The 23,514-nt window shown below is 49.6% G+C and overlaps 1 protein-coding gene across 1 annotated transcript in view; it reads left to right on the top strand.

The window, feature by feature from the left end:
* Positions 1-23,514, top strand: part of ANKDD1B (ankyrin repeat and death domain containing 1B) — a 479,621-nt gene that overhangs the window by 43,162 nt on the left and 412,945 nt on the right. The window contains exon 2 of the mRNA XM_078675234.1: positions 11,160-11,263. Coding sequence (XP_078531360.1) covers positions 11,160-11,263 — 104 coding nt within the window. The remainder of the gene's footprint in view (positions 1-11,159; positions 11,264-23,514) is intronic.

Genomic DNA, 23,514 nt, shown 5'->3' with positions numbered 1-23,514 from the left:
GCCTTGAACTGGTGTCCCAGAGTCGCTGGCCAGCTCTCCACCCTCTCCAGCCTCCTTTTAGGGGCTTGCACCTGCCGCATTGTACAACCCGCCTATCACGGCCACAGCCTTTTCCATCATCACTCGCCTTCTCTAGGCGGCAACCCGCAGTCCTTGACCCCGACTGCTCCGGCTACACAACTGCGTCTGGCCATGGGGAAAGCTGACCCCAAACAACCTAAGCTGGCCTTCCATCAGCACCGGCAGTCACGACAAGATGGGGCTGTCAGTGACGCGGGCGACTCTGCCGCCCAGACCGACGTTGGCCCGACCAGAGAGGATGACTTGAAGGCTATCATGCTGGATGTGAAATCTACAGTCACTGGCATTGCCGCCCAACTCGATCAGTTGTTAGGTCGCCTGGACACGGTTAAGGCCTAGGTTGACTCGCATGACACACGCTTGACCCAGGTTGAGGCGAGAGTCTCGGATGCCAAGGACGCCACGACACAAGACCATCACAAGCTTCTACAAATGGACAAGGTTCTTGAGTTAATCAAGAACAAGAACGAGGATTTGGAAGCACGCTCCCACAGCAGCAACCATCACATCATGGGCGTGCCCGTATCCTCCAACATCTCCAAAATGTAAGATTTTGTGGAGTAGCTCCTCCATGACTTATTTGGCGATGTTCTCTTCGATGTTTTCATTGTCGAGCGAGCTCACCACTCACTGGGCCCTCGACCTGCTCCTGGCCTGACGGCTTGCCCTATAATCGCCAAGCTGCTGAACTGTAGGGATCGAGATGCTGATCATCGTGTGGCCAGGGAGAAGGGGGAAATCCGACATCAGGGGAACTCCCTGGCATTTTTTCCTGACTACACAATGGCGGTGCAGGCTGCCCGCCTCGAGTTCCTCCCGGCCAAGCGACTTCTCCAAAAACTAGACGTCTCCTACTTCTTGGCGTACCCTGCTAAACTGCACGTTCAGCAGGGCTCCAAAATGCACATCTTTCTGGAGCCGAAGGCTGCACTGGCCTACGCGTAGAAACTTGACCAGTCACACCGCTCTTCACAATCCGGAAATTTAAGTGATAATGACTGACTCCTGCCTCTGTTATGGTGTATATGTAGTCTGTGATGTCTGGTGCAATGCTGCCTTTCCTGGCTGATTTCTTCTTTGCCCCATTTATTGCATGTGTTCCTTCTTTCTACTGTTGCTCTTCTGCTCGCTGACTGTTAGGCCTTGAGCTCGTTATGGCTGCGGGGCTGCTCGCCGCTCCTGCGGTGCTGGCCGTGTGGTCATTCCTGCCCCCACCCGCGTCTGTCGCTCTTCTGCTCCCCGGCAATGTGGGCCCGGTGGTTTACCCTTGTCGAAGAGGCACCCATTGCTTCCGATACGCCAGCCCTACGCTCCCCTCTTCCTTTACAAAGTAATTATTGACTCCTGCTCTGGACTACCCATAATCTTGTTTGCTCCCATATGCTGTGCCCTGGTATATGAGGAGCCCTATTGTCTTATATGTCTACACTCACTGTCCGCGATCATTCGCGCTTAGCTACCGCCCACCCTGTCCTAGTGGCAGGGGTGTTTGCTGTGCAGAGTCATGCCTCCACGGAATGATTCCCTCCTTTTTTGACTTTGATCTTCCCATTCCTAGTTGGGGTTTACCTGGGTGGGTGGGGTTGGACTCTCAACTGGATTGGGGGGTTGGTGGGGGGGTCTATTGGGTATGTTGCCTCCATTCCGAGGCCTGTTGACTGTCTTGTTCTATGACTTTTTCTGTACTGTGTTAATTGCTACACTGTCTTTTGCCCTGCGCTTTTTCACTGCGCATCCCTTCTCAATCACATTTGGCTCCCATTCCGCATCTGTCCTCATCCGCCATTCACCTTCATGGCGTAGCGATATGACGGCTACCACACTCTGGACTTGGAACGTCCGCCGTCTTAATGACCATCAGAAGGCCCGCTAGTACATGCCCATCTCATCCGATATAGGTTGACATTTGTTTCCTCCAGGAAGCCCACCTATTACCTGCTACTGCCGCTAGGCTTCACTCCAGGCATTGCAGCGAAATTCACTACTCTGTTTACTCCTGTTACTCCTGCGGGGTATCTATCCTCATGCGCAGAGGGCTTCCTTGGCACACATCCCAGGTTATTGCAGATCCTGAGGGGCGCTTTGTCATCCTGCATAGCACTCTCCTGGCCCAACCCCTGATCCTCGCAGCAGTATATTGCCCCAACTCTGATGATCCTGACTTATTTGTGCAAGTGTGGCGACACATCTCTTCCCTAGGCCCTGCCGCGCTGCTCTGGGATGGCGATTTCAACATTACACCTTCAGCCACCCTTGATCGCTCCGGGCCTCGCGCTCTGCACCCGCACGCTACATCTCTCTTGCATTCCATAGTATCTGACAACTCCCTGCTCGAAGCGTGGCAGCACACCCACCCAGTAGCGTGGAAAGGGACATGCGTTACAGGCTCTTTAGGCTGCTGGTCTCGCCTAGACCTATGGATCACTACTCAGGAAGCTTTCACGTGGGTCGCCTCGTTAGCGCACATGGCACGCACTCTTTCTGACCAGGCTCCTGTCCGACTCAGCTTGCTCCCCCCGCACTCCCCGCGGCGCATGTTTGCCGGGCGGCTGCCCCCCAATGCGCTCCGTGATTTGGTATTTTGCGATGAGATCCAAACTGCAAGCATGAATTCTTTTTATCTTAACACCAGCTCCATCGACTCCCCTTCCACACTTTGGGAAGGCTTCAGAGTGGTGATTCGGGGCAAATGTATCTCCAAACAGGCTGGTGTCTTACGCTCTATTTGCGGTGGCCTTGAACGATTGGAGGGAGAAATCAAGGCTCTTGACTCTTTACATTCTCTTAGCCCTAATCGCGACGTTTCCTTTCGCAGCTCCGGGGTAAATTTTCTGATTTTAGTGATTAGACCGATAGGGAACCCTCCTTTCTGGGTAGGGAGGCGATGGCGCATCATTTTGGAGAGGGGAATCGCCCGGGTAAGACTTTAGCCAATCTCCTGCAACGGCCTCATGCCACCTCTTATATCACTGCACTCCAGGACGGGGGCCCGGAACGAACAACCTCTTCTGACGAGGTGGTGACCAGGTTCACCGCCTTTTATTCCCAACTTTACACTGCTGGAATTGTTCCTTTGCACGACATCCTCAACCAATATTTCGACACTCTTGAGGTCCTCTGGCTGGGCAACAGCCATCGGGAGTACCTTGAGGAACCTTTTTCCTAGGAGGAGATCCTGGCAGCTATTAATAGCCTGCCTGGCGATAAGGCTCCGGGCTCCTATGGCCTACCTGTGTCCTTTTACAAAGCCTTTGCGCCCCTTCTCGTTCCGCATCTTGCCGCTATGTATAATGATTCCTTTGAGTGCGGCCACTTCCCCACGTCACTTCGCAAGGCACTGCTAACACTGGTCCTGAAACCGGACAAGTCTCCCGAGTTCCTTGACTCTTACCGTCCGTTATCGCTCATCAACACAGATAATACGATTTTTGCCAAGCTGTTGGCCTCTCGCCTCCTTCCTCTCATGCCCCTGATAGCTCACCCTGACCAGTCCGGTTTCATCCCTGGTCGTGCCACGTCGCATAATATCCAAACTATATTCGCTTTTCTCCACCAAATCAACCACGCTATTCCGGCAGTGGTCGGCCCTTTTAGACACTACCAAAGCCTTTGACACTCGTGAGTGTCCCTTCCTCTTTTATCTTCTCCTTTCCTTAGGCTTCAGCCCGGCATGTCTGCGCAAAGTCCAACTCGTCTATTCTCTCTCTACAGTCCGCCTTTAGATCATTGGTCAGATTTCGGAGCCCATCCCCATTTTTAGGGGCACAAGGCAGGGGTGCCCACTTTCACCCATGCTCTTCGTTGTAGCTATGGAGTCCCTTGCCGCTAGGCTCCGGCAGCATCTTACCCAGAGGGGTCTTGACTTTGCGGCCCGAGCCTTGGTCGTCTCCATGTATGCAGACAACGTTACACTCTATGTCCGCAACCCCCAGGAAAACCTCTGCCCCATGGTCCGCGAGGTGGTGCGCTTCGGGGGCTTGTCTGGTATCCAGGTGAACTGGGATAAATCTATTCTCTTTCCTCTGACGGACGCCACTGTCCCCTTCACTTCGGACTATTCGTTTGTGTGGGCATCCGAGCCCACTAGATATCTGGGCGTTTGGCTCAGGAGGAACGTGGATGAACTTTGGAGAGCAAATTTCAGCTGGGCGGTTGACTGGCTACTAAGATCCTCTTCTTGCGGCGTTTGCCCCTGTCCTTGGCGGGGCGCATAACCATCGCCAAGATAGTGGTGCTTCCGTAGTTCCTGTACCTGCTCCTGAATATCCCCATCCCTCTCACAGCTAATTTTTTTCGCACACTTCGCTCCCTCATTCTTTCTCTTGTTTGGGCTGGGTGTCAGCCTAGAATTGCATATGATATTCTCACACTCCCCTTATCGTGTGGCGGGCTGGGTACCCCGGATTTCAAATTATACGCCCTTAGTGCCCAAGCCAGCATCCTTCACGTCTGGCTGCATTCGGCACCTTTTCAGCCTCACGTGGTGATGGAAGCTGATCTAGCGGCCCCCTCGCCACACGAACAGCCATCTTTGCTCTCGCAAAATCCCCGTGTGGAGAGATCGACACAATAGAGACCCTGTGCTGGGCCTGGGACGGTCTTCGGAGATACTCTGGCTCCAGTTTGCTCTCCACCAATGCCATACCCCTTGCGTACAACCCAGCATTCCCTTCACTACAAACGGCCAGGATGGTAAAATGTGCGACTTGCCTGGGGCTGTCCACGTTGTCGGACCTCTACCCTGCCGGCAACTTCTTTTCTCTTCCTGCCGAGTCCGCCCCATGGACACTCTGCTCTACTACCAACCTAGAGCGTCCTGCCGGGAGCTGCCCCCCCCCTTCGATGGCTGTCCTTGACCTTACGTACACTTCCTCTTCCCCCTGCAAACTGGTCTCCAGACAGACTTTATGCCCTTACGCTGGCGGCATCCCCGATTTACGCTGACCGCGCCCACGCTGGATGGAGTGCAGACCTAGGCACCGATCTTTCGCAGAAGGTCTGGCTGTATTGTTGCAAGCAGACGAAACGTTTGTTCCCTAACTACCACCTGCGCCTCATACATTTTAAATATCTGCATAGACTGTACCGCTCCCCTGCTCAGTGGCATAGAATAGGCCTCGCTTCTAGCGATAGATGTCTCCGATGCTCTTCCCCTGCTGCCGACTTTTCTTATCTCGTCTGGCTGTGCCCCAAGGTTCCTGCATATTGGCGCCATGTGTGCACCGCCATCATGGAGATCACCTCCTCGCCCGTCACGCCAGACCCACTGATCTGCCTCTTAGGCTTTGTGAAACATTGTCCTGATGCCTCCCGCTGGCTCACCGCTATGCTGCTCGTTCTCGCACGACGCAGGGTCACCCTGCATTGGGGTCGGAGACCCGCACCCAAGGTCAGCGCTTGGCTTTAGGATGCTGTGCGGTGTCAGACGCTTTTGTGCGAATTCTGCGATTTGACGCCGGCAACTTGCCGGCTACTTGATATATGGGGTTCCCTTGTTTGATAACTCCTACGCCGGAATGCTTAACCCTCTGCGACCTCTCCCACGCTCCCTGCCAGCTCATTGCCCGTGGCGGCAGCAGCCGGTTTTGGCTCGTAGAGGATTGCTTCCCCACCTCTGCGCACTACCAGTTCTCTGCTGCCTTCTCCCGCCAGCACTTTACTGCTCCTGGGTACTCCACCATGTCCTTCCTGCTTCATCTCCTGTCACTCCCTCCCATGTACTGAAGTGGGCTACTAATGTACCATTGTTCCTATGATGTATAGAACAGATGTGGTTCTTCCTCCTTATTTGCGGAATCCCCGCCTGTATACCTTGTAACTCGATGTGCAAGTTTCTCAATAAAGGTCTTTAAAAAAGAAAAAAGAAAAACGCAGCAAAAACCAAAAAACAAGGCCAGGCTACCTCGCTTGTTTTGGAAATTGCCCCTGAGTAGGCCAGTTCCTAGAGGCATGTGCATTTATATAAAAACATTAAAGGAAGGTGCACGCAGGGCCACCCTCTTTGGGCACCACCTCCCTGGGGCTTATGTTTGTAATAGGGGGGCACGCGGACCCCTCAGGGGACCGCCACCTCCAAGGGGCTAACTACCAAGAAATCAGGTGGCCTCAAGGACCCTCCCCAAACCCGAGGACCGCCACCTCCTCGTGGCGAAATTGATTGCCACCGCCTGTATGTAGGACTGCCGGCCTATCAGATTAAAAAGTTGCAAATAGTCCAAAATGCCGCAGCAAGAATGATAAGGAGAGTACCCTTCCGGCACCACATTTCGCCACATATCAAGAAACTCCACTGGCTGCCCGTGGGTAGGAGAATAGAGTTCAAGGCACTTACTCTTGCTTTTCGTTCTCTCCACGGAAACTGCCCAAATTATTTGAAACTACGTTTGTACAGCTACAAACAAAATAGGCCCCTAAAATCTAACGCCTTGAACCTTCTGAGCGTCCCTAGGTTCAAGAGGCGCGCATTGGAGGTAGATCCTTTGGGACCGTGGCCTCTAAGCTCTGGAATAAGCTGCCCATCTTTCTGAGGCAGATTAAATCTGAGCCCATGTTTAGGAAAGCCTTGAAAACGTGGCTTTGTAGCTAAGTTCCTCAGTGACGAGAACACACCTGCCGGTCTTGTGGTTGCATCCATGTTGCTTTCTTAGCACCGGGACACCTCTGCTTGAGGTAACTGTTCGCGCTCTTATAAATTTTATTATTATTATTATTATTATTATTGTAATATGGGTCTTGCGCCCCCCTGGGATTCACCACCTCCCTGGGGCTGGCCTGTGAACTGCATAGGAGTCGGGCCTCTTGGCCCCCTCTTGGAGCCATACATGACCCTGGGGACTGCCACCCCTAGTGGCCGGTTCCCACTGTGTCGCGAGGTGCCCACTCCTGGAATATAACTGTTTTCTTTGACAGCTCCCACCAAGCTAAACACTCCAGTTCCAGCGGACAAGAGCTGTCAAAGTGCTCCTGTCTTCTGGAAGCGAAGGTTTCAATTCTTTCTCTTTCCCTTCCCGCAGACATGCAATAGGAAAAAGATACGAAAAAGATTGCTCCTGCACGGAGGGAGCTGCCTTTCCAGCTGCTTCCTTTATACAGCAGCAATGCTGGCTCCTGCAGGGAGCCAACTGGGACCGCAGGGTCTTGATGCCCCCCTGCGGTCCCCGAGAAAAGAGAAGAAAGGGGCAACACAGAGGTCGGAAACGAGCAGAAAGAGGCAGAATGAAGGTGAGAAACAAGCAGAAAGAGGAAGAATGAAGGTCAGAAAGTAGCAAAAAAAGAGGCAAGATAAAGGTGAGGATCTAGTGGAAAGAGGCAAGATAAAGGTGAGAAACAAGCAGAAATAGGCAGAATTAAGGTCAGAAACGAGAAGAAAGAAGCAAACTAAAGGTCATCAACAAGTAAAAAGAGGAAAAAGATCAGAAATAAGCAGAAAGAGGCAAAATAAAGGTCAGAAACAAGCAGAATGAGGCAAAATAGAGACCAGAAACAAGCACAAAGAGGAAAAATAAAGGTCAGAAACAAGCAGAATGAGGCAAAATGGAGATCACAAACTAGCAGAAAGAGGCAAAATGAAGGTCAGCAGCGAGGAGAAAGAAGCAGAATAGAGATCAGCAATGAGCAGTAAGAGGCAAAATAAAAATCAAAAAAGAGCAGAAAGAGGCAAAATAAAGACCTGAATCAAGCAGAAAGACTTAGAATAAAGGTGAGAAACTAAAAGAAAGATGCAAAATAAAGTTGAGAAACATGCAGAAAGATGCAGAATACAGGACAGAAATTAGCAGAAAGAGGCAGAAAAGAGTTCAGAAACAAGCAGCAAGAGGCAGAATAAATGTCAAAAATGATCAAAATGAGGGGAAATAAAGATCAGAAACCAGCAGAAAGAGGCAAAATAGAGGTTAGAAACTAGCAGAAAGAGGCAAAATAGAGGTCAGAAACTAGCTAAGAGAACCCCCAACGACCCTCAGCAGCCAAGGAGACTTCATACCCCAACCAGTAGCGCCTCTGAAGAAGTCTCAGCAATCCCTCTGTGGGGGACTTACTGGTGGGGTTCTGGCTCCCAAGGACCCTCAGCAGCCAAGAGGACTTCATTCCCCAACCAGTGGTGTGCCAGGAGACGCGCTTGCAGCGTGGTTGAGCAAGTGGGTGGGCCTCTATCAAGTTCTCAGCATTCCGGCTGTGGGGGATTTACTGGTGCAGCAATAAGGGTTCTTGGCCCCCAGGGACCCTCAGCAGCCAAGGGGACTTCATCCCCCAACTAGTAGGGTGCCAGGAGGTGCTTTTGCAGAGTGGTTGAGAAAGGAAACGGGGCCTCCGACAAGGTCTCAGCAGTCCTGCTGTGGGGGCTTACTGGTGGCAACACAAAGCAAAAAAGTCGTGCCTGGTCAATTTATTTGGTGGAATTCACACCATACCTTCGAGATGCTAAACAGTCATCTAGGAGTCACAATATATATACTAGATTCAATAACTTAGCGAACAAAGCAAGAACATCCGTTTCAATATCATAATTTCTTCCAAACAATGTTATTTATTATAATGATATATGTATACATACATTAACATCAAACAAAGAAATATATCTCAAAATGTAATGCATCAAAAGATTCAAGAAAGACTATTCACGTTCTGGAGAACAAACTGTATTGACCCCTGGACACTAGACTCATCATTCATAACAATCACACCTCAATCATCTAAACACAGTCAATATCACAAAAAACATGAAACAAGACAACAAAATATAGCCAATAGGGAAATGACTATTGCTCTACGTACACAAGAGAGGCTAGTTGTCACTCGATTTTATACATATGTCAATAGCTAATTATAGAAATATTTCAGTTGTATGTGTCATCAAACGTATATAATGGTCATTGTATCTTGTTTCCTGGCTGTGCGCCAACACGTTTCTGTGACGTTTTGCCAGGAGCAGGGTGCTTCAGAGGGAGTGGGAAACCATGGGAGGTGGTGGGGGAGATTGCTCCGGGACTAGTCAGAGAGGCAAGAGTGTAATAATTACATGCAAGCAGGATTCATTATTATTATTTATTAGGTTTTATCACGTATCTAACAGCTTTCAAAGACGAATGGCATAAAAGAAGGGTGTCAAATTGACAGCTTAATTACACAGTTAATGATAACCTATGTAACTCTTGGGGGAGAAGAAAAAATTGTGATACGCAGGAGGAAAAAAGTTGGGAAAGGGACGTGAATTCTCTATCGGCCAAAATACAGTTGAATATTGGATGGCCAGCTACCACCATCACTTCTAATAGTCCCCTCTCTTCTTTGGAAACTATTTCCTATCACTTCTTCAAAGCTCAGAATGGATCTCATTTGGAGTCCTTCAGGGGCATTAGCTTTACCATAGCACTCGCAAGCTATCCATGGGTTCAGGGTCTTGTAGACAGCAGTAGAAACAGAAAGTAAACAGGGTTCCATGTTACTCCCAAGGTATTTTTGTGAACAGAAAGTAAACAGGTTACCATTTTACTCCCAAGGTATTGGTAAGAACAGAAAGTAAGCATGGTACCTTGTTACTCCCAATGGATTGGAAGAAACAGAAAGTATACATGGTACCATGTTACTCCCAAGGTATTCATGTGAACAGAAAGTAAACAGGGTACCATGTTACTCCCAAGATATTGGTAGGAACAGAAAGTAAGCAGGGTACCATGTTACTCCGAAGGTATTGGTAGGAACAGAAAGCAAACGGTACCCTGTTACTCCCAAGGTATTGTTGTGAACAGAAAGTAAACAGAGTACTCTGTTGCTCTCAAGGTATTGGTAGCAACAAAAAGTAAACAGGGTACCATGTTACTCCTACATTATTGGTGGGATCAGAATATAAGCAGGGTACCATGTTACTTCCTAATTACTGCTGTCTATCCAGATGGGTTTCCTAAGCCCCAAACGGAAAACGAACCTTTTTGGGGAAATGGAAAACGCACACCTGTCGCTCACTCTGTCACCATTGAATTATGGTTAGATACAGTGGTGGCCGACGCAAATAAAAAGTGGTGAGGCAGCTGGAGCGGCCGTGGGAGGGTGGGGTGGAAGGTGTGCGGGGGAACACGGGGGTTAATAATAAATCAAACTTACTTGATGCTGCCGGCCACCTCGTGCCTCAGTGCTTCTCTGCTTCCTGCTCCCAGCAGTCCGTGTGACAGCACCTGAGCCTCACCATCAATCACCGCGCTGCTCTCATGCTGTTACCAAGCATACGAGCAGCGGGGGGATTCGCATGGGCGGGCTGGTTTGATGCTCGCTCGGGCACAGAGAGTCTGTGCTGTTCATCCAACCCAGCTGTGCGAGACAGCTGGGTTGGAGAAACCGAACTGCGGAGGTCTGTTTGGCTGACCTAAGTAAGCCGGCCAAACCGACATGTACACTTAGCAGTGGACATCACTCTTCCCCAACTGCCATGACCTGGCCCCTCACCACACACGCTGGCTCAGCCAGCAGCTGAAAAACAAAACGATAAAATATAATTTGATTTTTCAACTGCTGGCTTTGAGTCAGTGTGGGGACACACCTCCACCATTGCGGAGGAGCCACAGCTGGTTAGATAGATAAGAGTTTTAGGCGTGAGATAAAACCTGCAGGTGATACGACTAAGGTCCTCTTCTTTCAATGGAGTGGGGCCGTTGCATGCTCCCATGCCGCCTCACCTGATCTGCAACGATGAAGCAAAGGTACCTGGGGGGCCTGGACTGTGAATGGAGAGAATGAGGACGTAGTACTGCTATGTGGACATAAGACTTTCACCCAGTGAAAGTGAACCTTTTGGCCCTCTGAACAGGGTCTGACAGCTGTAATGTGCTCTATAGCCCATTGCAGGCTCTGGACTCCAGTACAGAATAGGTTCATGCGAATATAGGGAGAGTTTGAGATAATGGGTGCTAATAAATATCATTTTCAGAACGAAAAAAATATTAGAACAACACTGCTGTTATTCTTGTAGTAGTTTGGAACATACCAGTTAGGGAAGGCAAGGTATTTCTTAAATGTTTGCAAGCTGAAATAGCTTTCCGCAGGCCTTTGCCATCATAACTATAGTGTATCCCTTGGTTTTGTTTCAGTTCTTCGAAATGAGATTCTTTTACACAATGCAGCCAAAAACAATAACCTGGAAGTCATGGAACAACTGCTGAAGGAGAATGTAAATTTGAACGCTAAGAACAATGTGAGTATCTTATTTATTAGATGGGTATGTTTCAGTTTCTTCTTATGGATATGCTTTCCTAGAATTAAACATTGATCTAGTTTTAATTTAACCTAGAATGTTTTTGTAAGTACATCAGAACTGACCTGAAAGAAAGAATGGAAGTCTAGTCTCACAGAGGTTTCACATTTGTACACTCTATCACCCACCAGACTTCAGGCATGTTACTTGGGAGTGTATGAAGAGGGGGCCCTGGACAGGGATATCTTGTTTGATGTGCTGTATCATCATTCCACTGCCATCTCATTACAGCATGGTGGAGAAATTTGTTACAACATGTTGGTGTAATCTTTGGGTCCCATGCTTTCAGCATTGTTAACTATTACTTCTCCTTTAACCTGTATTGCTGAGTCCCATTCACTTGCCTATATTCCGTTGCGCCCTCCCCATGATGCCACCTCCCTTTGTCCCTCTTTGTTATTTGCTTTGGTTGGAGGTGGTTTTTTTTAAAGTACTACATTGAATTTGTCTCTGTTGTTGAAAGTTGAGTAACAGATCTATCTCTCCATCTGTTCATCTATCTTATAAAGTCTGGATACTGTCTTCACATTTTTAGGTCTTGGCCTGCGTAGGCTGCGCTTGCGCAGTCTCGCCGGTGAGATCTTATGTCTCTTACTGTGGGGCTTGAACACGCCCCTCTTCTCCATTGGCTGGCTTCCTAAACGGAGGCCAGCCATTGGAGAAGAGGGGCGTCTGTCAGTTTAAGCCCCGTCATTTTGGGATTCTGGGGCGTGTTTTTTCATGTTCTTTCTCTCCTCTTCCCATTGGCTGGAATTTTACATTCCAGCTAATGGGAAGAGGAGAGAAAGAAAACCACGCCTCCGAATCTGAAAATGACGGGGCTTTCTCTGAGGCATTTCTGCATGACCTCGGAGAAAGATGGTCGTCCTTTCCCCCTTGTTTCTGCAATTAGATCAGCCTTAACCACTCCTTCCCAACCTAGTTTGCTCCTCCCAAGGTAAAGTTGGCACACTTAAATGCTCTCCAGTCGGGAGATACGGGTGCGGGGCTGAATGTGTAACTGGCCTCTAGATGGAGGTTGTTTAAAGGCTGATTGACTCCGCTTCATATGCGGCACAGCTTCGACATGGCCGTCTGAGCGCTCTTCCGTGCTACACCTCTTTTCTCATCTCGCTGGCCATCTCTATGATCCTTGGCGGAGGGAGCGCCTCTATGACGTCATTGCCATGTCTTCAGCGGATTGAGGTTAGTGGAAACCGGGTTTGAGAGGTGCTTCGTCCGTGCACTTTTCCCTCCCGCCTGCCCTTCTTCTGTGCACTTTGCCCTCCCGCCTGCCCTTCTTCCGTGTGCTTTGCCCTCCCGCCCACCCTTCTTCTGTGCGCTTTGCCCTCCCGCCTGCCCTTCTTCCGTGTGCTTTGCCCTCCCGCCCTTTTTCCGTGTGCTTTGCCCGCCCTTCTTCCGTGTGCTTTGCCCTCCCGCCCGCCCTTCTTCCATGTGCTTTGCCCTCCCGCCCGCCCTTCTTCCATGTGCTTTGCCCTCCCGCCCGCCCTTCTTCTGCGTACTTTGCCCTCCCGCCTGCCCTTCATCCGTGTGCTTTGCCCTCCCGCCTGCCCTTCTTCTGTGTGCTCTGCCCTAAGCCCAGGAGCTTTGCTCTCCCGCCCGCCCGTTGTCTGTGCCCTATGCCCTCTTGCCCGCCCTTCGTCTGTGCTCTTTGCCCTCCCGCCCGCTGTTCTTCCGTGTGCTTTGCTCTCCCGCCCACCCTTCTTCCTTGCGCTTTGCCCTCCCGCCCGCCCTTCGTCCTTGCACTTTGCCCTTCCCTTCCGCCCTTCGTCCATGCACATTGCCCTCCCTTCCTTCATCCGTGCACTTTGCCCTCCCGCCCGCCGTTCGTCAGTCCACTTTACCCTCCCTCCCACCTGTCATCTGTGCACTTTGCCCTTCCTCCTGCCCTTCTTCCGTATGATTTGCCTTCCCACCTGCCCTTCTTCCGTGCGATTTGCCCTCCCGTCCGCCCTTCTTCCGTGCGATTTGCCCTCCCGCCTGCCGTTCTCCGATGTGCTTTGCCCTCCCGCCCGCCCTTCTCCCGTGTGGTTTGCCCTCTCGCCTGCCCTTCTTCAGTGCGCTCTGCCCTCCCGTCGCCCTTCTTCTGTGTGCTTTGCCCTCCCACCCGCCCTTCTTCCGTGTGCTCTGCCCTCCCGCCCGCCCTTCTTCCGTGTGCTCTGCCCTCCCGCCCGCCCTTCTTCCGTGTGCTCTGCCCCCCCGCCCATCTTCCGTGCGCTCTGCCCTCCCATCGCCCTTCTTCCGTGTGCTTGCTTTCCTGCCCCTGTTCCCTCGTTGTGCTTGCTTTTCTGCCCCCTTTTCCCTCGTTGTGCTTGCTTTCCTGCCCCCTGTTCCCTCGTTGTGCTTGCTTTTCTGCCCCCTGTTCCCTCATTGTACTTGCTTTTCTGTTCCCTCGTTTTGCTTGCTTTCCTGCCCCCTGTTCCCTCGTTGTGCTTGCTTTTCTGCCCCCTGTTCCCTCGTTGTGCTTGCTTTTCTGTTCCCTCGTTGTGCTTGCTTTCCTGCCCCCTGTTCCCTCGTTGTGCTTGCTTTTCTGCCCCCTGTTCCCTCGTTGTGCTTGCTTTTCTGCCCCCTGTTCCCTCGTTGTGCTTGCTTTTCTGCCCCCGTTCCCTCATTGTGCTTGCTTTTTCTGCCCCCTGTTCCCTCGTTGTGCTTGCTTTTTCTGCCCCCTGTTCCCTCGTTGTGCTTGCTTTTTTCTGGACTCTGTTCCCTCGTTGTGATCGTTTTTTCTGGACTCTTTTCTGTCATTGTGATCGTTTTTTCTGGACTCTGTTCCCTGTGTGTGACTCTGTGTGTGTGTGGGGGGGGCTCTATGTGTGTGTGTGGGGGGCTCTGTGTGTGTGTGGGGCTGTGTGTGTGTGGCTCTCTGTGTGTGTGTGGCTCTGTGTGTGTGTGGCTCTGTGTGTGTGGGGCTCTGTGTGTGTGGGGCTCTGTGTGGCTCTGTGTGTGGCTCTGTGTGTGTGTGTGGCTCTGTGTGTGTGTGTGGCTCTGTGTGGGTAGCTTATTTTTTCGTAGGTGGCTCTATGTGTGGGTGGCTCTGTCTGTGTGAGAGTGGCTCTGTGTGTGTGTAGGTGGCTCTGTGTGGGTGGCTCTGTGTGTGTGGGTGCCTCTATGTGAATGACTGTGTGGGTGGCTCTCTATGTGTGGGTGGGTGGCTTTGTGTGTGTGGCTCTTTGTGGTTGCAAATGCAATAGGTCTCGCATTTGCGAGCAATTAAGCTATTGGCATTGTAAATGACAATGCCATTTATATGTTTTAAAAACCAAAACATAAATAAAAATAGTCATGAGCAATGCCAATAGCTCTAAATTTAACAATGCAGAGACCATTGCATTGTAAATGCTTGTTTTTAGAGAGGGATCAAGCATTTATTAGTAGACAGTTTAGAGAGTGGCCTTTGGTGATAGTGAGACTTTGTTTTTGTAGAAGAGTGATCAGTATTGTGTGGTTTTGTAGCAGGTGTGTTTTAAGAGCTGGCATTAGCTGTATTAGGATAGCAATTGTGTAGCTGTTCTGTATCATGTTCCTCATCCAGCATGCTAAGAAGGCATTTTGATGGGTCTGCGTGTGTATGGGGTGGAGATGGTGTTTGAGAGTGAGTTGGAGTGCTGTGTTGTTTTCGTTGTGTAACATTGTTGTGAAGTAGACATGGGGAATCAAAGTTGTGAGTTATGGCATGTTGCTTATATTGTTTGCGTGTGTTTAATGCGGAAGGTGTATGAGTCAGGGGTGGTGGTGCAGCATGTGGGTCATGTCGTAAGGTTCTAAATGTTCCAATGGATGAGAGGCGGTTAGAAGAGAGTTGCTGTGTTGCTGTATCTGTGTTAGGTGTGGTGGAAGAGAGAAAGATTGGCTTTGGAGTTTGCTCATTTGTGTGGTTTGAAAGGTGGGCGTATGTTTGTATTTTGTGATGGTAAGTATTATGAGGTGTTGCGCTTATGAGGTGTTGCGCTTCGAAGATCTTGTACTGGTGTGTGTGATGTTTTGTTTTTGAGGAGTAGTGAAAAGGGGTGCTGATGTATATGTTTCATGCAATGGATTTGGTTGTATAGTATTGTTTGTGAGAGGAGGTTGTACGGTAGAGGGGGTGGTGATGTGTTTATGAGTAGAGTGTGTGTTGTGTGTAGGTGGTAATGAAGCAGAGGTAAGAGTGTTTGTCTTAGACAGGTTTGTTGCAAGAGTTAAAAAGTGTGGTGGTCTGCAGTGTGTGTGTTGTGTGTTAGTGTTATTATGGTAGAAGGGAGAAGAGGGTGTTTGTTAAAAAAATGATGGAAGGCTGATTATATGTTTGTTAGTGATAAAAGGTGAAAAACAAAAAAAAAAGCAAAAAACACGGGAGGTACTTACAGTCTGGGTATCAAGAGTGTACTGGAACCTAATTATGTCCCGTATTCATATTCAGACCACACAGTTGATCTAAACAGATGACAGTGTCATGACAGAGAAGTGAGACAGAGAAGATACAGAGTCTGAAAGGCTAGAAAAAGTACCCATCAGCCCACTCAAAAGTGGAATCTCGTCATCTGGGTTGTTCAGTGTTGGAGAAAGGTGTCCTGTAGGCTTCTCCTCAGGGAGAGTCTGAGGTTGCCTGAGGAGAAGCCTACAGGACACCTTTCTCCAACACTGAACAACCCAGATGACGAGATTCCACTTTTGAGTGGGCTGATGGGTACTTTTTCTAGCCTTTCAGACTCTGTATCTTCTCTGTCTCACTTCTCTGTCATGACACTGTCATCTGTTTAGATCAACTGTGTGGTCTGAATATGAATACGGGACATAATTAGGTTCCAGTACACTCTTGATACCCAGACTGTAAGTACCTCCCGTGTTTTTTGCTGTTAAGTTGGGGGACTAGGTACTTTTTCGGTCTATAAACAATCTCCCCTCGGACCCTCCACCACTCCCTCTGTCTTTTAGTGATAAAAGGTGGTCTGTTAGGTGTAATTACAGCGTGTCTGGATGGGATGTAGTTATGTATGGTGTTGATTGGCGTTGTGTTAGTGATGAGTGTATTGGTTAGTGGTATGGATAGAGTTGAGTACTGTTTGTAGGTGATCGTGGATATGTATTGTAATTGCATTTATATAGCGCTTACTACCCCTGACGAGGCGTCGAAGTGTGGTAGTTGGGATAGTAGGGCGTATAGATGTGGTTTGGTTGGGTTTGTAGTGCATGCTGGTGCATTAATCTGTGCATAGTGTTGTGCGTGGTGTACATTTGGTGTGAGTGTGCTGCTCTGTTTGTGGATATGGATGGTGTCGGCTGGGTATTGCTAAATGGGAAAATGGGAACCATTTCTGGCAAATTATGCCTTTTCTTTAAGTACCTGAACCCACCTGCATAAAATAACGTATCTCCCTGATACACTTTCCCCATCAACCTCAACGAGCCTGTACAACTCCACCTCTGAAAATAACTGTGCAGTACCCTAACTTTTGAGAAACCTACAGTTGCTACCTCTGAACTATATCACCCATCTATTCCACCATTGTTTGTTTATTATTACAATGTGTGCCTATTACTTTTATTTTTCTCCTCATGTATTGTTTGTAAGGTTGCTGTGCATACTCTTTAAAGCGCTCTGATACCCTTGGGTCAGGTTTGTGCTATATAAAACTCGGAGAAAAAAATGTAAGTGAAGCTTGGGAATGGAGTTGTTGCCTATCCGACTGTGATATACAAACAGTTGGGTTAATAGTGTTTTGCCCCTAGAGGTTCGACAAAGTTATATAAAAAAAACAAAGAAGGAAGCCTCTTTAAATCTACTGCAAGTGTGATTGACGTCAGTTTTGGTGAATTGAGGCTTTAGTCTTGTGCTGTAGTGCAAGAAAACCAAAAGAACACTGCCCCTCACTCTACATTTGCTCAGTCTCACTTATTCAGAACACTTCGATCCGGCTGGTGTAGCTTTCACATTTACTGTCAATCAATCAATCAATCAATCATGACACTTGTATAGCGCGCTACTCACCCGGAAGGGTCTCAAGGCACTTGGGGAAGGGGTCCGCTACTGCTCGAACAGCCAGGTCTTGAGTTGTCTCCTGAAGGTGAGGTGGTCCTGGGTCAGCCGAAGGTGGATGGGGAGGGAGTTCCATGTCTTGGCCGCCAGGTATGAGAAAGATCTGCCTCCGGCGGTGGCTCTTCCGATGCGTGGTACGGCGGCGAGGGCGAGGCTAGCAGACCGTAGCTCGCGGGTGGGCGTGTGGAAGGTCAGGCGGTCGTTGAGGTGCTTGGGCCCCAGGTCGTGGCGAGAGTTGTGTGCGTGGGTGAGGAGCCTGAACGTGATCCTCTTGTTGACGGGGAGCCAGTGCAGGTCCCTCAGGTGGCCGGAGATGTGGCTGCGTCGGGGGATGTCCAGGATGAGTCGGGCGGAGGCGTTCTGGATGCGTTGGAGTCTTCTCTGTAGATTGGCTGTGGTTCCGGCGTAGAGGGTGTTTCCGTAGTCCAGTCGGCTGGTGACGAGGGCCTGGGTGACCGTCTTCCTGGTTTCGGTTGGGATCCATCGGAAGATCTTGCGGAGCATGCGGAGGGTGTGGAAGCATGAAGAGGAGACGGCGTTGACTTGTCTGGTCATCGAGAGGGAGGAGTCCAGGATGAAGCCCAGGTTGCGCGTGTGGTCTGTTGGCTTGGGGGCGGTGCCCAGGGCTGGGGGCCACCAGGAGTCGTCCCAGGCGGAGGGTGATGGTCCCAGGATGAGGACTTCCGTCTTGTCTGAGTTCAGTTTCAGGCGGCTGTTCTCCATCCACTCGGCGACGTCTTTCATCCCTTCGTGGAGGCTGGTTCTGGCGGTGTCGGGGTCTCTGGTGAGGGAGAGGATCAGCTGGGTGTCGTCGGCGTAGGAGATGATGTTGAGGTTGTGTTGGCGTGCGATGGTGGCGAGAGGTCTCATGTAGACGTTGAAGAGGGTGGGGCTGAGTGATGATCCTTGTGGGACGCCGCAGATGACTTCTGTCAGGGAAACCCCATGTGTAATTGGTTATTGTTTATAAGTGGATTTTGTAAAGACGTGCCTGCCTTACTTGCTTAGTGATGAGTGCTATGTTAGTTGTGTTTGCTGGACATTGTGTTTCCTTTTCAGTGTGCATGTCTCGGGGTTTTAAATCCAATGAAAAAAGTGTGTGCGCGTGTGTGTGTGTGTCTGTGTGTGTGTGTGTGACGGGGTGAGGGGTGTCGCTTAAAGTGGGTGTTGTTTATATAATCAAGGGTGTGGATTAGACATTTAAACTATAATCCTGAGATTTTCATAGTGTGCCACCCGACTGGTATTGTGGTTCCTCTCTACGTTTTCTGTTATTGAATCTAGATATATAACACAACAACTGACATACAGCTAAAGCCAGCCAGGACTATTATTTATTTATTTATTTATTTTCGAGATTTCTTTTTGCACATACGAATACCCTGGGGTGTCTCGCCGCATGAGGAGCTAATAGAGATCAGTCATCGCTTTACTGGTTGTCAGAACATCAATTTACTGGTTAAACAACCACGTTTTTAAGAGCCTGCGGAAACTCATCAGGTTAGGAGCAGTTTTAATCGCCAGTGGCAAAAGATTCCAAAGTTTCGGTGTAGCCACCAGAAAGCGCCTATCTCCCCAGGTGGCAGTTCTCGTGCGCGGTACTGAAAGGAGACAGGTATTAGCAGATCTAAGTTGCCTCTTGGGGGTATACAGCTGAAAGGCTTCTGTGAGAAACCTGGGTCGGACGCCATGCACTGCCTTGTAGGCAATACAGAGGGCCTTAAATTTAATTAGGTTCTCTACTCTCAGCCAGTGAAGATGACGAATGGCGGGGGTAGTGGGCTGGCGGCGGGGGATATCAAGAAGAATCCTTGCAGCCGCATTCTGAATAGACTGTAGCTTCGTTAAGACACGCTTCTGAGTGTTTAAGAAGAGGGCGTTCCCGTAGTCTATTTTTGAGAATACTAAAGTGGAAACCAAAGTCTTCCCAGCTGAAATAGGGAGGTAAGGCAGTAACTTCTTGATTTTTTTTAAGATGAAGAATGCTGATGACACAACCTTGTTGACGTGAAGGCCAAATGATAGTTTACTGTCAAAAATAACTCCCAGGTTTCTGGCCTTTTCTACCGGGACAGGAGGAGGGCCCAGCTGTGCAGGCCACCAGATAGTAGACCATTCCGGGGAAAGCCTGCCGAAGGTCATGATCTCGGTCTTGTCCGAGTTAAGCCTCAGACAATTAGAGGCCATCCAAGTACTGACCGCGAGCATGGCTTTTTGGAAGTTGGCTGCCACCACTGGGCCGTCTCTATGGATTGCCAGAACCAGCTGGGTATCATCTGCGTAAGATGTAAGCCGTACCCCATGGGCCTTGATTACCCTCGCTAAGTCCGCTACGTAGATGTTAAATAACGTGGGACTCAGCGAGGAGCCCTGTGGGACTCCACAGGGGAGTGCAGAGATAGGGGAGTAGAAATCACCCAGCCTCACTGTCTGGGTGCGGTTTTCCAGGAAAGATGAGATAAGATCCCTGGCCATACCGTTTATCCCCAGGGCTGTGACACGGTCGACCAAAATGGCATGGTCGACCGTGTCAAAGGCTGCAGACAAGTCCAGAAGGATCAGGACGGCCGCACCTCCCTGGTCCATAATAGCTCTGATCTCATCTGAGGCCTTTATTAAGGCGGTCTCCGTTCCATGCCCTTTCCTGAAACCAAACTGCGTTTCGTCGAGAAGTTGGTGAGTATCGACGAACTCTGAGAGTTGCTTATTCATCAGAGATTCACATATTTTGGCAGGAAAGGGGAGACACGCAATGGATCTATAGCTGGCCACAGCTGTAGGATCCAAGGAGGGTTTATTCAAAAGTGGTTTGATCACAGCCTTCTTCCATGACCTAGGATATTGACCGGTCTGAAATGCAGTATTGCAGATTTCCATGAGTGGCCGTGGGGTCCAAGGGGGAACCAGACTTAGTGATGGAAATTAGTCTGCTAATATGGTCTTGCGTGGTGGGAGCAAAACAGGGAAGGCGATCATGATCATGATCAGAAGTTACTTCTTCCTCAGTGCAAACTCTAAGTCTAGTCCTTGTGTCCCCTTCGAAGGATGAGTATATGTCTGCCACCTTGGTAGTAAAAAAGGTGGATAGATCATTACAAAAAGTCTGTGAGGGTTCAACCCCGGGGCCCGTGGAGGGAGTGGACAAAATGGTAACAACAGAGAATAGCTCTCTAGCAGAGTTATTGGCATTCTCTATTTGGGCCGAGAAAAAGACAGTTTTTCGAGCGATGATCGCCTTTTTATATATTATGAGGGCATCTTTATAGGTTTGCTTGGCTATGGGGCAGTAAACTTTCCTCCAACGCCTTTCCAGGTTCCTGCAGTGTTGCCGATGAAGTCTGAGATCTTCAGTGTACCAGGCCGCCGACGGAGACGTTCTGTTAGGTCTCATAAACTTCTCCGGGGCCACTTGATCAGCGGCATTCCGAATCCAATCTTGGAAGTCGGAAGCTAGTAATGCAGGATTGCCTCCTCCCTTGGGCAGGAAGAAGCCAAGAGATCTAGCATCTGAGGGATATCCGCATTCTTCCAGGCACGAATCCCTGTCCTGGTTCGTGGCCTGGGGGGGGGGGGTTTGTAATCCGGGTATGTATCCCAAAGATAATAGCCCTATGATCTGACCACATGATGGGAAGAATATCCAATACTACAATATCGTGATTATTGGTGAACAGACCATCTAGTGTATGTCCCGCCTGGTGTGTGATTCCCTTGACCAATTGATGAAGTCCCAGAGTTGAAAGATCGGCAATAAGTTGACTGGTTTCATAATTATCCTGCTCTTCCAAATGGAAGTTAAAATCTCCCAGTATCATATATTCAGCAGAACTTATAATATGGTCGTCGAAGTCCGAAAGAGTAGAGAGAAAGGGGCTTCGGGTGCCAGGAGGTCGATATAACAAAATTCCTTTAAGGGCTTGTTTCTGATTAATGTTGATAGCAAAGATTGCTGCTTCACAGTTGATGGAGTTTATGGGCTCGAAGGTGGTACGATATTTGTTCTTATAAATAATGGCTAGTCCGCCACCTCTTCCTATGAGTCTATCATGTCTAGCTACACTATAGCCTTCTGGGGTAGCAATACAAAAATCCGGTCCTGATCCGGCGTCTCCCCAGGTTTCAGTGGCAAAAAGTAAATCCAGGTCATGGGCGAGGATGAACTCGCTGATCTGGAGGCTGTGGCATGGAAGGGAGCGCGTGTTAATAAGCGCTGCTCGACAGCCATGGAAAGAAGTTTTGTCCAAATCGTGAAACAGGGTGTGATTAAGGGCTGAATGAGCTGACAGATGATGTTGTGGGAGTTGGTAGCTACACCCAGGGCAAGGGGGGGGGGGTGACGCCCACTGCAGTGGCAAGAGGTGCAATATTGCAGCCTTGATGTACATTACCTGAGTTCAACAGTTTTAGTTGCTGGGATGAGTAGCATAGTCGAGGACCAGGGGGGGTGGCCCTTGGCCGAGTCCGGTCGCGGACGGGCGCAGACGGGCTTGGCTTTGGCGCGGCTTTGGCGCGCGCCCGCTGCGCCAGCCCGCTGCGCCGTCTGGACATGGTACTGATTTTATAGGGCGTGAGGAGGGTGGGAGGCCGGCGCGACTAGAGCGCAGCCCCAGCCCACACCAAAGATGGCGCCTGCCGCTGCCTACCGCGAAAACAAAGCGGCTAGGCGAGGCAGAGAAAAGAGGTTTGTAGCGTGAGGAGGGGTGTTAGTGTGCCTGCTCTAAATTCCCCTTTAAAATAGTAGAATTAAAAACCCCCAAGAAAAGTCAAGCACATAAATTTTGAAATGCCTAAAAACAATATTCACAATCACGATAATGCAGCAATTTTAAATGAGTGATCGCAGTTAGCTCGCAGCCCTAGTACTCCCACTAGGGAGAGCTCTGAAAGGCAGCGAGCGTCAGAAAACACCCAGCTAAGTAGTCTGGGAGGGCGGGAGGCAGGCGCGACTAGAGCACAGCCCCAGCCCACACCAAAGATGGCGCCCGCCGCCGCCTACCGCGAAAAACAAAGCAGCTAGGCGAGGCAGAGAAAAGAGGTTTGTAGCGTGAGGAGGGGTGTTAGTGTGCCTGCTCTAAATTCCCCTTTAAAATAGTAGAATTAAAAACCCCCAAGAAAAGTCAAGCACATAAATTTTGAAATGCCTAAAAACAATATTCACAATCACGATAATGCAGCAATTTTAAATGAGTGATCGCAGTTAGCTCGCAGCCCTAGTACTCCCACTAGGGAGAGCTCTGAAAGCTTTGCCCATGATCGTTAGCTGTTTAAGATAAATGAGTAGCAAGGATTTTGTTGTAAATAATTAATATTGGAAATGTTTACATTTTGAAATGGCGAAACTGTCAATTGAACATTACTGGGGGCCTGTGGAAGGGGTAGTGACCTTTATCGATTCTCAATCACTCCTGTCATGTTCTCTCTATGTTAGACATTTACAACATTTTTCTCTCCTCATCTCATCTACCTGCATATCTTAAACCTCATCTCTTTCAGCACCCTCTTTTTATTCTGCATGTCCTTCATTCAGTGGCGTAGCCGAGGGGCAGGGGAGGCGTTCCGCCCTGGGCTGCACGAGTTTTGGAGGCGGCTCTTACCTGCTGCCGCCATGGGCGACAAACTCAGGAATCGTCAACAGCACCCCCTGTCCCCGAGCTCTTACATATGTCTGGCGCGGAGTGGCCAGCGCATGGACCGCCACGGACTGCCAATGCTCTAGCTACACCACTGCCTTCACTTCACCACCCCGGACACACCACGCACCCACTGAACTTTAACAGCCTGATTCATCAAGCTTAATTGCGCTCACAAAGGGCCAGATTCTGAGAATCTGGCCCTTTGCGAGTGCAATTTTTGCATTTGGGATTCATCATCCCAAATGCAAAAATCGGTAATAGCGAATTCGCTAAATTGCGAGGAATTACATTTAAGGAATCTCTATTTGAGATTCCTTAAATGCAATTCATGAACCATTTTTAAATTGCGAATTCGCAATTTCGGGCCGCTATTTACCGCGAGGTCAAACCTCGTGGTAAATAGCGAAAACTTAGAAAAATGCTTTTAAATGCATTTTTCTAAGTTGCATGTTGCACACACACATGTCCCTCGGACATGTGTGTGCGCAACACCAATGTAAATTACATTTCAGGGGTGCTACAGGGTGTCCTTTGGACACCCC

Source organism: Lissotriton helveticus, chromosome 2_1 (assembly GCF_964261635.1).
Source record: "Lissotriton helveticus chromosome 2_1, aLisHel1.1, whole genome shotgun sequence".
In the NCBI taxonomy this organism is placed as follows: Eukaryota; Metazoa; Chordata; class Amphibia; order Caudata; family Salamandridae; genus Lissotriton; species Lissotriton helveticus.
Note: the sequence above shows the minus strand (reverse complement) of the source record. Positions and strands in the feature narration are given on the sequence as shown.